Source organism: Acanthochromis polyacanthus, chromosome 1, assembly GCF_021347895.1.
Source record: "Acanthochromis polyacanthus isolate Apoly-LR-REF ecotype Palm Island chromosome 1, KAUST_Apoly_ChrSc, whole genome shotgun sequence".
Lineage (NCBI taxonomy): Eukaryota > Metazoa > Chordata > Actinopteri > Pomacentridae > Acanthochromis > Acanthochromis polyacanthus.
Window position 1 is genome coordinate 12,337,832 of NC_067113.1, and position 13,247 is coordinate 12,351,078.

The following is a 13,247-nucleotide window of genomic DNA, read 5'->3' on the forward strand; positions in this document are numbered from 1 at the left end:
ACTGCATGTCGTTATCATTCTCCTATTGGGTGAATGATAATGAAACCAATCATAAACCAATCACAATCATGTTGGGCAGCTTAAAGCCCAGGATGCAGTTCCCCTGAAAAACAGAGACTGGAATCACTGCTTTGGTGGAGTGTTTGGTACAAAATGCACAGGAAGGCCAACACTATGAGCAAAACTGGTCATTTACCAGAAGAACCAAACAATCCTGTGCTGTTGTCAAATCCACATCTTTGTCTTTGTACTTTGTGGTCTGTTTGTAGAATTAGTTTATATGAAACATTTGTTACAATGCAGCGTAATTATAAGATCCTTAGGCAGGTCACTAAGACAGAGAATCCCAGGAGACGCTGAGAATATTGTTTTACCACATTTATTGTCAAAATGTGTGATTCATTTTGAGGAAAGTCGGTGTTGTGTGTGTAGCCGAGATCACAGATGGTGCAGTCAAATTGTCTTGCAGCAGCTTGCATCACAATGTTTCCCAAATAAACTCAACTAATTTCCCCATGTGGTGATTAAGTATGTACAATGAAATAATTTGGTGTTCCGTCGCAACCAATTATGTTCACTTTGGAGTTGCGAGTGGCAACATGAGAGAGCCACAAATTAGCTGCCATTTGTAACATTTATCCTTCCTGGATATCTGAAGCCAAATCAAAGCAATTATGACCCGAGCGTGTCTACTTTGGAGTTTACCAAGTTCATTAAGCAAATTAACTTCCTAATCAGCTTTTGGCTTCGTACACACTTTCATCCGCTTTTAGGGTGCTTTTAAGTAATGGCCAGCACACAAGAGTCCAAACAAAGCTGCGTATGAATACAACAGGGGCGGGAGAATGGGCCACTTACAAATCAGACCTAATCAAAATCCCAGCATGAACTGAGGGACACTTGGCTTGTGATGACTGGAATACTGTGAAAAGTCTCACAGACTCCAGGAGGTTTTGCTCTAACAGAAAAGCTGCATGTAATTGACTTCAGCCTAATAGCCAAACGAACACAGGACGAATTAACGTAATGTTCTCCTCGGTTTAGTATCTGCTGTGCATGACATCTGGGTGTGTCCACAGAAAATCAGCTCTACTGCGGGTATTCAAAGGGGTTGTTCTTTAGTAAGTACTCCGCCTGGAAAGAGAAAGACATAATCGAGATTAAAAGTGAGTCAAGTCAAACCCTGACTGGTTCAAATCAGTAACCGATAGGGAGTTAGGTACCAGGAAGTCCACTGGGTCCTGAGGATGAGCTCTGCAGCATTCAGTCAGACCCTGGGTCAACGTGGGGAGGACGTGTTCCATCAGGTAGCTCCTCATAGGGACTGATAGGGCCTCCAGCTGCTCCTCCTCCTGCTGCCTCACCTCCTCCAGACTCTTTATCTGACACATATCAAACACGGTCAGAAAGTCCCCGTCATAATCCTGCTTCATTCCACCATCAGTCCTAAACTAAATCATTCTAAGATCAAACTGAAAGTGAGACAACTGTGCGCATACTAATATATATAACACATACAATACTGCATGTATGTATACTAGTACTCTGTAAACTGTGATGAATGTCCTTCAGAGGACAGATCCAGCTTTTCTTTTCTCTGGCATGATGGTTGATAATCAGATTGAAGTATCACTGCTGACTTCATTCATAACCTTTTCATTTCTTTTTCTCATTTCTTTTTCTCTTTTGCAATGTCGATGAGAAGAATGAAAGCTAAAGCCAGATAACAACAAGGTAGAAATGAACTACTTGGTAACTGTAGGTGATAGATAACACCAGCTGCATGAATCCAAACTTTCAACAACTAACTTCTCTTCATTTTAGAGTCCGTGTTTAAACATACGTGTAGAACTGATGTCTGAGCTGGAATATAAGTTCCTGATCTAAACAGATCCTCGTCACGTCGTGTAGATTTGTTAAACTGAATTTGTCTGCAGCGTCCTGCTTAGATCAGGATCTGACTGGACTGAAAGGTCATTTATTTTCTGAGTATTGAAGCAGACAACCAGTCCTACCCACTCCTCCCAGCGTTCAGCTCTGCTCCTGGCCTCTTCAGCCTCCTTCTGTTCCTCCTCTGCCCTCTCTTGGATCTCTCTCCTGATCCTCTGCTCAGCCTTCCTCCTCTCCTCCTCTTCCTCCACCTCCCGGCTGCTTGGACCATAGTTCCTGGGCTGGCCCACCGTGTCAACGATTTTCTGCATCAGCAGCGAGCAGTCAGGTTGATCACTGCTGGAGATCTCTAAAGAGGACCAGGATCACAGTGATGTTCAGCACTAGGATGGAAGTAGTGACTGGCTGAATAAAATTACCGTTACATTTGACTTTCAAGCATTGTTAGTATACAAGCACTGCTAATCCGACCCCTGCCCGGCCTCCCTACAGAGGATTACCCAGGTACAGAGGGCTGATGTCCATCTCAACAAAGTAGTTGGTAACGGTTTCCTCATCGGTGCTGTTCTCTCGGTATCTGGCCAGGCGCTTCAGGAAGAGCTCTGGCTCGTAGCTGTGCTCCTGCACCAACCTCTCCGGCAAGTTGATCATTCGATCCATGAGGAAGGAGTCTGATGCATCCAGGTACAACACAAACTCTGTGACCCACATAATGAAACCATCACTAATCTGATAATACCAACCAGTGAATCTACGGTCAGGGTTAGATCCCTAACCCTAACGATCTAGCTGAGGTGAAAATGGCCAAAGAACATTTAACCAAATATTAGCATCTCTGCATGAAGGGTTAGTGTATGTATATACTGTGCATACATCTATCCATCTACAAATAATAATTCTATGGCAGAACCAAAATGAAAGATTTATCAGTGATTCTATCACAGAAAATTCTGATTTAAAAGAGTCATTGAAAACTACAGACTGCCATGATATCCATAGTCTTTGCAAGTATACAGAAACAGCTGTGCGTTAATGCTGTGGTTGTTAAGAAAATAAACATAATAATGGACATATTTCTGGCTTCAATCGTAGGATTATAATGACAGAGACCTGGTGAGATCTTCCTGCTGTAGAAAGTCTGGGATGCTCCATCATGTTCTTCCACTGAAGAAGACAGAAAACAAACAGATGAATTCACTTTAAATATTCATGTTCCACTGAGGGAATGAGTGGTTCTGACACGACAAGACAAGTTCTGATAAGAGTTTATGTCAGAGTCTCACCTTCAAACAGCTCTTTTGCTTGTTCATATGTCTTGGGAAAGTCATCCAGAACAAAACCCTGGTTTCTGCACGGGTTAGACATCAGTTTATCCTTCAGCACCTTCAGCTGCTCATCAAGAACACCTGTCAGACAGGAGTCCATGTTAGAGGACAATCATCTCAGAAGCCATTGGCTGTTGCAGAGGAAGTGAACTCTATCTTCTAATACAACAATAACAGAGAACCCATGAGAAACTGTTTGACACACCAGCATTATGTTGACACAACATTTAGATCTCATTTCTTCAAGGTAACCCTAACCCTCTGGTAGAGAGTTTAAACTAGTTTATTCTTTCAGAGTGAACCCTCTACTAGTGGAAAAACCCAGCAGCAGTTTAATGAATCTGTACCTTCATTCTGCTCTCCAGCATCCTTCAGGCTGCTGAGCAGCTCCTGGGCCTCTGCTGCTGAGTCTTTGGCATCTGGACCAGCGTTCTTCACAGCAGCTTTCTAAATGACAGAATAGAACTGTACTGCTCTTGTCGCTCTTACTGTCTGCTCTTGTCAACATGCAAACACAATGATCAGCTTTAGAGCTCACCAGCTGGGAAATGGTCTCAGAGATGGTGTCCTTCAGGGTGATGTGATGGAGCTTGTAGTGTTCACAGATCTTTTTGGAAATGGTGCTTTTCCCCACAGCAGGTGGTCCCAGAACACACAGACGGATGGGCTGGAGAAGACACACCACAAATAATAATACAACATCTACTACAGCCAGGATGACTGCTATCCTCAACTGTCAGAGAACTGAAAACTAGCCGTGCTACATCTGTGAACAGTAAGTAAAGTTTAGATTGAGTTCTGCTGTGTGCTTCAGTGCCTACCAGGAGTCGGCGGGTCTGTCGGTACTCCTCCACCACCAGCTCAATGTTCTCCACCAGACCAAACTCACACAGCCAGCTAACAGACAACAGCTTCTTTATGTGAACAGCCTCCATGCGGAGATTGACCAGCATGGAATCGATTTCTGTTACCTGCACAGGAGAAATAACACGTCAGCAGGAAAAAACTCCTTCTGTCTCAGGTTTTAAATCCCGACGTGTTTACTCTCAATTACAGTTGACGATGTTTAGTACTGATGATGTTTAGTCTTGTTAAACCTGCAGTGACGGATATTTCAGCCACTTTATTTTCAGTAATAACATACTGAATCATCACCTCTTGGACTAACAGAGCAAACACATTTCAACATTCAGCAATTATGGACCAACATTATCTTTTATTTGGAAAGATTTCTGTGTCTTCCTGTTGAATCTCATTAAACTATTACCATCTTTTTGGTCTCTGTGTTCTCCAGCTCATCTCTGTCTGTCTGCTGTGGTAGTGAACACATCAGACAGACAGACAGCAGACAGGTAGTGTACAGAAACAGAAACCTGCTGTCTGTGGGCGAAATCAGCATTAAACTGAAACTTTAAAGCAGACACACCTACCGTGGCTCCGGTCTAACACACAAACATGAATTTGATGTTTTGATGTAAACGACCAGTCAAAGGTTTGGACACACGTTCTCATTCAGTGGTTTCTGTTTAGTTATTTTATATGTTGTAGATGAATACTGAAGACATCAGAACCACAAGTATAGCTGTGTACTTATGGAATTATGCTGTAAACAGAAAAGTGTACTGTAAATCTTCAGCATTAATCTAAAATGTAGAAAATAATTGAAATAAATAAAAAACACTCAATGAGGAGGTGTCTCCAGACTTCTGATTGGTAGCTCCATAGTAGTCCATCTAGCCCTCAAAAGTATATCATACCAGTTAATTTCTCAAAATCCTCTCATTCTGAGCTGTGAAAAAGTCCATTTTATCTCTAGATGTACAAACACGGAGGCAGAACTGTGATGATTCACCGACAGCTGTGGTGTCAAAAAACCAAACCAAACTTCAGTAAGGTGAATGCAAATGTAAGGTAAATGTGGTTAAAACATACACTGAAATCCTGGACGAGGTACGCTTCATCAACTGGCTTTTTCTGGATCTTCCCTGATCCCAGTTCAGAGGCAACTGCCTGTTGGCAAAACATCCCATACATCAGTATTTAGGTTTGTTTCTTTCCTCATCTGTGTGCATAAAGAGATATCAGTCATTCATATAAATACACACCTTGTCATTGCGTCACAAATGGAATCAGTTTGTTTAAGCTGATCAGTTCTAAGCCAATCAGCTTAAAATTCTGTCAGATGTCTGTTGTTCATTACAGGATCGGTCTGAAGATGTCACTACGTGGAGTTAACCAGCTTTACAACATGTTAACACTTTCACAGATTTGTTTCTAATCAGGTCATTTGTCGATGCTTTGCTACACAAACCTTCACTATCTGCTCCATGGTGTTGTTGGAACCGTCCACAGCTATCAGGTAATATGGTTTGGGCTGATGTTCAATAATGTTCTGAACCACACTGGAAGAAACAAGATAAAAATAAATAGTTTGGAGAGCACTACCACGGGTAGGGTTAGGGTTAGGGTTAGCCGTAGAAGCTAAGTTCAGTCAGGGTCGTTCCAGGGATCTGTCGGTTCTCATTAGAGTTCAAGTTCATGCAGCTGTTTATAATAATAATAATAATAATAACAATAATAATGCATTATTTACAACATGTCCTACCTCGCCAGGTCATTGATGTGAATCGTGGGAATGATGTTCTTGCCGTCTCCAAAGATGGATATTTCATGTTCCTGTCCCAGCCATGAGTTCTAAAAATACAGATTATTTCAGTTTATAACTCATGTGAAGCAAATCCACATTTACTCCCAGTTATGTGGATTTCTGAGGTTCATTTTGATTCATCTAAAGCCAAATAAAATTTACATACGGTTTCAAAGACTGTGCACATCACAGCAGTCCAAGTTTCCAAAGATTTCTATCACACATTCAGGCTCTTTCATAAATCTTACGCAAATATTACAAATTTTATCCACGAGCTTCTTGTTGAATCTTTGATCACTCCACTTGACACTTGGTGGCGTTTAACTAAATATGTCCCAGTGGGTTAAGGCCATTAGCATCATTTTGCCATGTCTTTATCATGTTTTATGTCTGTTTGCGGAAAAGGGTGTCCAAGACCAACCTTCTGGCTGATGATTTTAGGTTTTCATGAAGAATAACGAGGTAATCCTTCTTTTTTATTTTTCCATTTACTTCGTGTAAAGGACCAGTTCTACTGGAAAAACCAAAGCGGCCCAGACTACAAAAGTACCACCATCATACCTCATGGCAGGTTTGGTGTTCTTAGGGTTAAATTCTTCCTGTTTCTTTCATTCCAACATGGACATTGTGGCCAAGTAGCTCAAAGAGCATTCCTCCAGAAGGTCTTTCCTTTGTTTGTGCGATCAGCAGCAAACTTCAGTCGAGCCTGAAGGTGTCTCTTCAGAAAGAACGTCTTTCTTCTTGCCTGGCAGCCTCTCAGCCCATCACAATGAAAAGCACATCTGACTACAGACACTGATACTTGTGTTCCAGCAGGTCACAAGTATTGTGAAGGTCACTGGTCAGGTTCACCAACGTTATGTTCCCAAAGAATGAGGTCAGCTGATACCTGAAGATACTGAATGACCAGGGCTTTCCATCAGTGGAGGTTTTCTTCATGTTCCAAGATGACGATGTCAGGATTCATGGGGCTCACATTGAGAGTGAGTGGATCAGGGAGCATGAGATGGATTGTCCTCCACAGAGTCCAGACCTCAGCCCCACTGAGGATCTTTGGGATGTTCTGGAGAAGACTTTGGTCCGACTCTCCCATCATCAGTAGAAGATCTTAGTAGAAAATTAATGCAACTCTGGACAGAAATAAATGCTGTGATGTTGCAGAAGCTTATGGAAACGATGCCACAGTGAATGAGAGACGTTCTCAGAGCAATGAAATATTAGAGTGCGACTTTTCTTTGGCTGTTCTATTATCACCATTATAGTCTGTATTATGATGACATGACAACAATCATATGTAATATACTTCTAGTTTTATGTTGATTTTATTTGACATATTTGTCCATATTATTCTCACTTATTATTATTGTTTATTTATTTATTTATTTGTTGTTTTATTGATTTACTTTGTAAATCTTTTCCTTGCCTCTCTGGTCTCTCTTCTTCTTTGATCCTTCTGATGTAAAATGTGCCATATACATTAAATTATTAGTTTTATTATTATTTTTCACCAGAGGGGAGCATTAAACTAATAAAAATGAAATAATTAAAATAAAAACACACACATATATATACACATATACATTTTTGCTTCAAAATCAGGCATCAAAAGTAGATACTAGGAACAAAGCAGAGACGTTTAGATTCAGTCAAAACAATAAAGAGACATGTCTATAGAATAGGAATAATATAAATAAGACATCTTGTCGATAGTCAAAGCAATAATAAAGTTGTATTCAAATCTGACCTTAAAGTAGTAGTGGAAGACCTGCTCTCCCATCCCATACTGGAGTCCTGAAGCCACCACGTATGTGGAGAACAGCATTCTGTTCTGAAAGCAACACACATATGGAACGGTGTGAGATCTCTCAACTACATGGACCTACTGTAATAGGACCTAACCCTAAGCCTACAGCTTTAAATTAAACCCACAGTTTTTCCCATTTTGACGACCCGCTTCTCCAGGTCGATGTGTTGTTTGAAGTTTGGATGTGGTCTTCTGCTCCAGAAGATCTCATCAGTAAAAGGAAGCTCCAGATCATCCTGAGACACAAACAGCATAGGATGCTTCTAATAAGTAAAAATATTAATCTGATTGGACAGAGCTGCTGATTAATAAACACAAATGTCACACTATTAAAATGTAATAATGATGCAGTAAAGGTACGACACTAATAGCAGTTATTAAAATGACTCATTACAGCCAATATTAGACTCTTCGTCTTATCTTTGTGTGTTTACAACACTGAAGAGTCAATAATATGAGAATGAAGTCTCTACAAAGTGATGTCAGTTTATTAAAATATCTGATACGTGTTTTATGCTGCTTATAAAAAGAATTCACATCTTTGGCCGTTTCACCTTTTTTTTTTTTTATACATGAAATCATGGTAAATATAATTCAGGTTTTTTGACAAAGATTGGCAAATAAAAAAAAACAAAAAAACAACTCTTGTTGTTTTTACAAAATCTGCTCAATTAATTACAGATATATAACGTAATGTAAATGACTGCATTAATATTTGCCCCCAGCAGTGGTAGAATCAGTGAGATGCAGCATGAAGACTAAAGATTACAACAAGCAACTCAGAGAAAGATCATTGAAAACTAGAAAAGCACTCAGAGAGTGCAGACCTCCGCCAAGGATAGAGAGGAAAACAGGAAACCCATATAGTAAAAGATCATGAGCTGGAATCAAACCTGCATCTCTGACACAGTTCTGTTTAACGAATCACCTTCTTAACCAGTTGAGCTATCTGGACACCTTGTTCCAATTTGTTGGACGACATACTAACCTATGATGTTTTTGTCATACTTTGGACCACATACTAAACCATACTAAAAAATTCAAAGTGATCCAGAATCCAGGATCCTTTCTAGATTGCCACCAAAATTAAATCAGCTCTTCCTCTTACCATAGTCTACATCCATAGTTATCCATAGTCTACATCCATACATCCATACATAGTCTATATCCCCTGAAAATTTCATGTGAATCTGCCCAGGCGTTTTTGAGTTATCTTGCTAACAGACAGACAGACAGACGGACAGACGGACACACACGGCGGGTGTCACATAACCTCCTTGGCGGAGGTAACCAGAAGTCAGGAAACAGGAGATAGCAACAAAAATTTCCAACTCACTGGACATCCCAGAGTTCAGGTAAATCCATCATTAAGAAATGGAAGGAGTATGGCTCTCATTTAAATCTGGACGTCCTCACAAACTGAATGACGGGTAAGAAGAAGACCTGTAAAGGAGGCCACCATGATCACTCTGAAGGAGTTTAAGCTTCAGTGATCTGATGGGAGAGACTGTAGATACAACAACTGTTCTGGTTCTTCACCAGTCAGAGCTGGATGGAAGACTGGCAAAGAAAAAGCCACTGTTGAGCCACGGTGGTGGCATCATCACGGTGTTCCTCAGCAGCAGGTCTCTGAAGGCTGGTAAAGGCTGAGGGGAACAGGAGTGCTGAAAAATATCTGACTCAGTCTGCAAGAGAACTATGACTTGTGAGAAGATTTATTTTCCAGCAGGACAATGACCCAAACCCAAAGATACAGAGGACTGGTTTTAAAGACAACAAGGTGGACGTTCTGGAGAGGCCAAGTCAGAGTTAGAATTAGTGGCTGGACTCGAAAAGAGATGTTCCTCTTGATTCCTGAACAACCTGACAAGAGTCTGAGCTGTTCTTCAAGAAGGAATCGAGAAGAACTGCAGTGTCCAGATGTTGAGGCTGATGGAGACTCAGTCATTGCATAAATATTCACTCCCTTCAGGTGTGAATATTTATGCAATCATTTACTGTACCTGCTATATTTGTAATTAACATGATTGTGGTGCTGCTCTGTCCAGTCCCAGATCTCAGACTCGTTTCTCCAGTATAGTTGTGCTGCTGCCTGTACTCTGGCTTTACTGTATGTTCATCATGGAGCTGGAAAACAAATCTCCCTGACCTAGGTTTATTCCAGGCTCCACCAGGTTTTCCTCAATGATTTCTTTGATTTTGCTGCCCTTATTTTACCCTCTAACCTACAGCACAGTGTGTTGATGAAGATGTAAAGAGTTTAGTCCAAAATAAACTTCAATTTTGTTCAATATACTTCCACTGGAGCATAATAATATCCAGCCCCTCTATGTTTACAGGCCTGCTACTAGGAACTAGAAGGAAGTCACGTTTCAGAAGAAGATGGACGGCAGCTCCATCAGTCAGAGGTACATACAGGATCGACAGGCTTGCTGCAGGCCCAGGTCATAACCGTGGAGATTAGGATGAACAGCTTTGGTCCAGAAAAATGCTCCATTTCATTGTGTAGAGCTAAGAACGAAACACATCATGAGTTACGGTTAGTCTGTTAGGGTTATCACCGTCAGGATAGAAACACATGTAGGGTAAAAAGTCTGAATTAAAACTGTGACAGGGCAACAATAACCATGAAACAAAGATCTGACACACTTAAACAGTAAATCTACTCTGATTAATAACAGGCTGATGGTAAATAGGGACTTATTTCTATCATTAGAAATGGTCACAACTGAATTGTTGGGGAGCAGATACAGGTACAGATACAGATACAGGTAACTCAGTAATGTTCTCAATGTGCAACCATGTTGTTTCTCTGAAATGAACCTCAGTGAGTTCTAAGTTATCTGTCATGTGTTTCTCTATGGAAAGGTCGTCCTCATTAAATCGCTGTTTGTCCTGAATAAAGCCATCGTTGTTAGCGAGTCTTCTACATCCCTGCACCGGCTGTTCATTCACTTTAATAGTTTAGATTCAGGTAGTTTAGGTCACCGAGAGTGGTTTGTCCTTTTTCAGAACAACTAACTCTTTGTGTTCTAATGATTTTGGTAATTTGCTAGTATGCTGAAGCCATGGTGGTTTAGGATGTAAAAACAGGCTCAGTGACCAGAGGAGAATGAATTATTTCACTGGTCACTGCTGTAAAAGTTAATTCATGACATTATCAGATGAACTGTAAATGTGAGCAGCATCTTATGAAAATACTCAAGTAAAAGGCCTGCAGTTTGTATAGATAATGATGATGCTGAAAAAAAAAGAGTCCTGTTCAGAAAGAAAAGCATCCACCAGTAGAAGAAAATAAAGTCAGACAGTAAGCAGGTACTGTATATTATTTACAGGTACTGCATTCAGGAACTGGTGCTTTACTTCATTCTTTCCATTTTTTGAAACTAAATATTTCCACTTCGCTGCATCTCCAGAAAGACATATGGTACGTTCTGTTATTCCACATTTATTTAAAAGCTTTAGTTACTTTTAAAGGTGATTTATTTTTACACACTGCATTTAAAATGCAACACGATGTAAAGATTTAACACCAACAATCTGTATCACATCCAGATGTCCGTGAAACGTTCACCAAGTAGAGATTTTCCCTCTAAATATCTCATCCAGGTTACTTTCAATAAATGTCTAAATGATCCAATATCTCAGCAAAAATTTAAAGATTCAAGTCATCAGATTGATCTGCTGACACTGCTTAAAACAGATTAACTGCAGCTGATGATTAGAAATAATGATATATCACCCAACCACATGCTGTGGACTTTAAAATTCTTCAGACAGGACTGGAACTTGTAATGGAGTACATTTACTTTGCTGTACTGATATTTGAATATTTTTCCACCACTGGCCAGAGGAAGCTTCATTTACACTAAACACCTTGTTATAACCCAAACCCTTTTACCTGAAACAGCCCAGAGAGCCTCTTCCAGCTGCTCAGCATGCTGGCTGATGTTGTAGAGAACCACATCACAGTCCATCAGCTTGGACAGCAGCTCCTCCCTGCTCAGGAGCTTCACAGACAGAATGCAGTTGCTTTAAATGTACGTTTATAGACGATAACTCACGCCTCCTTTTACTGGACCTGGACAGATAAATTCACGTACAAAATACTCCTCCAGCACATATTCCCTGTCCCCTTCAGATGGATGGGAAACAGTTCCAACCAGCTGGAATGCTGCTGCTGAGCTGTGGTTCTGGTCCTCCTCCACCTCCTCCTCAGGACCTGCAGCTCCAAGCACGCACTCACACAACAGCTGGAAACATCAGGATGGCCTTTATATAGACTGTATATAGTTTAATTATCCTTTATATAGACTGTGTATACCTATATTAACCTTTATATAGACTGCATATAGTTTAATTATCCTTTAAATAGACTGTATATACCGTTATTAACCTTTATATAGATTGTATATACACACTAAATGTACTGTTATTAACCTCTATATAGACTGAATGTACAGTTATTATCCTTTATATAGACTGTATATAGATTATCTTTTATATAGACTGTATATACCGATATTAACCTTTACATAGACTGAATATACTGGTATTAACCTTTACGTACACTGAATATAGTGTAATTAACCTTTATATAGCCTGAATATAGTTATTATCCTTTAAATAGACTGAATATACAGTTATCTTTATATAGCCTGAATATACAGTTATTATCCTTTATAAAGACTTGAGTATAGTGTAATTAACCTTAACATTGACTGTATTTACTGCTATTAACCATCCCTGTTCCTGATTAAAACTATAACCGAAGCTAACTAGCTAGCAGGGTTTCCTGCATAATATATATGCATATCTATAAAGAGAACAGAGCTGCTGGACCCTCCCAGCTCTGTCTTCCTGTATCTTAGTCTTACCTTGGAGATGTACTTGGATGAGTAAGAGTCTATGCTGTTAACAAAAACTTTTTTAGGCTGTTTGATCCTCGCTATCCTCGGCTCCGCCATGACGCCTGCCGTTTGCTGTCGCGGTGCCGTTGCCATGGAGACGCGGCGCTGTTGCCGTGGAGATGAGGAAGCGTCCGTCCACAGGATCCCAGACAGGTCGCATGGCTGACAAGATCTGCAGACATGCGCACTGAGTTCACAGAAATGTAAATATATTAATTAAAGGAGCATTTTTTTTGTCACAGTTTACTGCAGGGGCAGGTGGGGTAAATATAAAGTAGTCTTTATGAGAACAGCAGGGTTAGAAGTGCAACCTTGCAGCAGGGGCATCAGAATCATCTCAGTCCAGTTTGATCTCCAGTAGACCGGACCAGTAAAACCACAGCAGAATAACCTCTAAATAACAATTTAAATGTTAACATTTAAAGAATTATCTTTTAACCAACATTATTTCTTATGAAAAATAAAATTAGCATTCAGCCTCAGTTTATCATTTCCACATTGCAATTTCCAGATCAGGCTGAACAGTGTGTAGCGGTTAACTCTTTAACCACACAGCTAGAAGATCCCCGGTTCGTGTTCGGCCTTCCTGGGATCTTTCTGCATGGAGTCTGCACGTGCACCCTCTGCATGCGTGTGGTTTTCTTCAGGTTCTCCAGCTTCCTCCCACAGTC

The 13,247-nt window shown here is 40.4% G+C and overlaps 1 protein-coding gene across 3 annotated transcripts; it reads right to left on the reverse strand.

The window, feature by feature from the left end:
* Positions 1–363: 363 nt before the first annotated feature.
* Positions 364–12,686, reverse strand: ak7b (adenylate kinase 7b). 3 transcript variants are annotated; one of them, XM_022221588.2, is made up of 18 exons: positions 12,544–12,686; positions 11,770–11,919; positions 11,568–11,676; positions 10,083–10,177; positions 7,792–7,902; positions 7,607–7,690; positions 5,821–5,909; positions 5,527–5,617; positions 5,148–5,225; positions 4,037–4,186; positions 3,754–3,882; positions 3,563–3,662; positions 3,174–3,296; positions 3,001–3,054; positions 2,391–2,588; positions 2,016–2,239; positions 1,224–1,382; positions 364–1,134 (listed from the first exon to the last, which is right to left on the reverse strand). In XM_022221588.2, the coding sequence occupies exons 1-18, from the start codon at positions 12,667–12,669 to the stop codon at positions 1,090–1,092; spliced, it is 2,115 nt and encodes a 704-aa protein (XP_022077280.2). In that variant the 5' UTR covers positions 12,670–12,686; the 3' UTR covers positions 364–1,089. The 3 variants fall into 3 exon arrangements, with proteins under 3 accessions (XP_022077280.2, XP_022077281.2, XP_051795523.1); XM_022221589.2 differs by lacking the exon at positions 7,792–7,902; XM_051939563.1 differs by lacking the exon at positions 11,770–11,919 and having other exon boundaries at positions 12,544–12,678.
* Positions 12,687–13,247: the final 561 nt, after the last annotated feature.

What these genes read in the sequence shown, in the direction of transcription:
- ak7b (XM_022221588.2), bottom strand. Translation starts at nt 12,669, where the DNA reads ATGGCAACGGCACCGCGACAGCAAACGGCAGGCGTCATGGCGGAGCCG. An exon ending in ACCTCGTCCAGGATTTCAGT is followed by an intron (nt 4,187 to 5,147) that starts GTATGTTTTAAC and finishes TCTCCTGTGCAG; the next exon opens with GTAACAGAAATCGATTCCAT. An exon ending in CATCAGCCCTCTGTACCTGG is followed by an intron (nt 2,240 to 2,390) that starts GTAATCCTCTGT and finishes GGTCCTCTTTAG; the next exon opens with AGATCTCCAGCAGTGATCAA.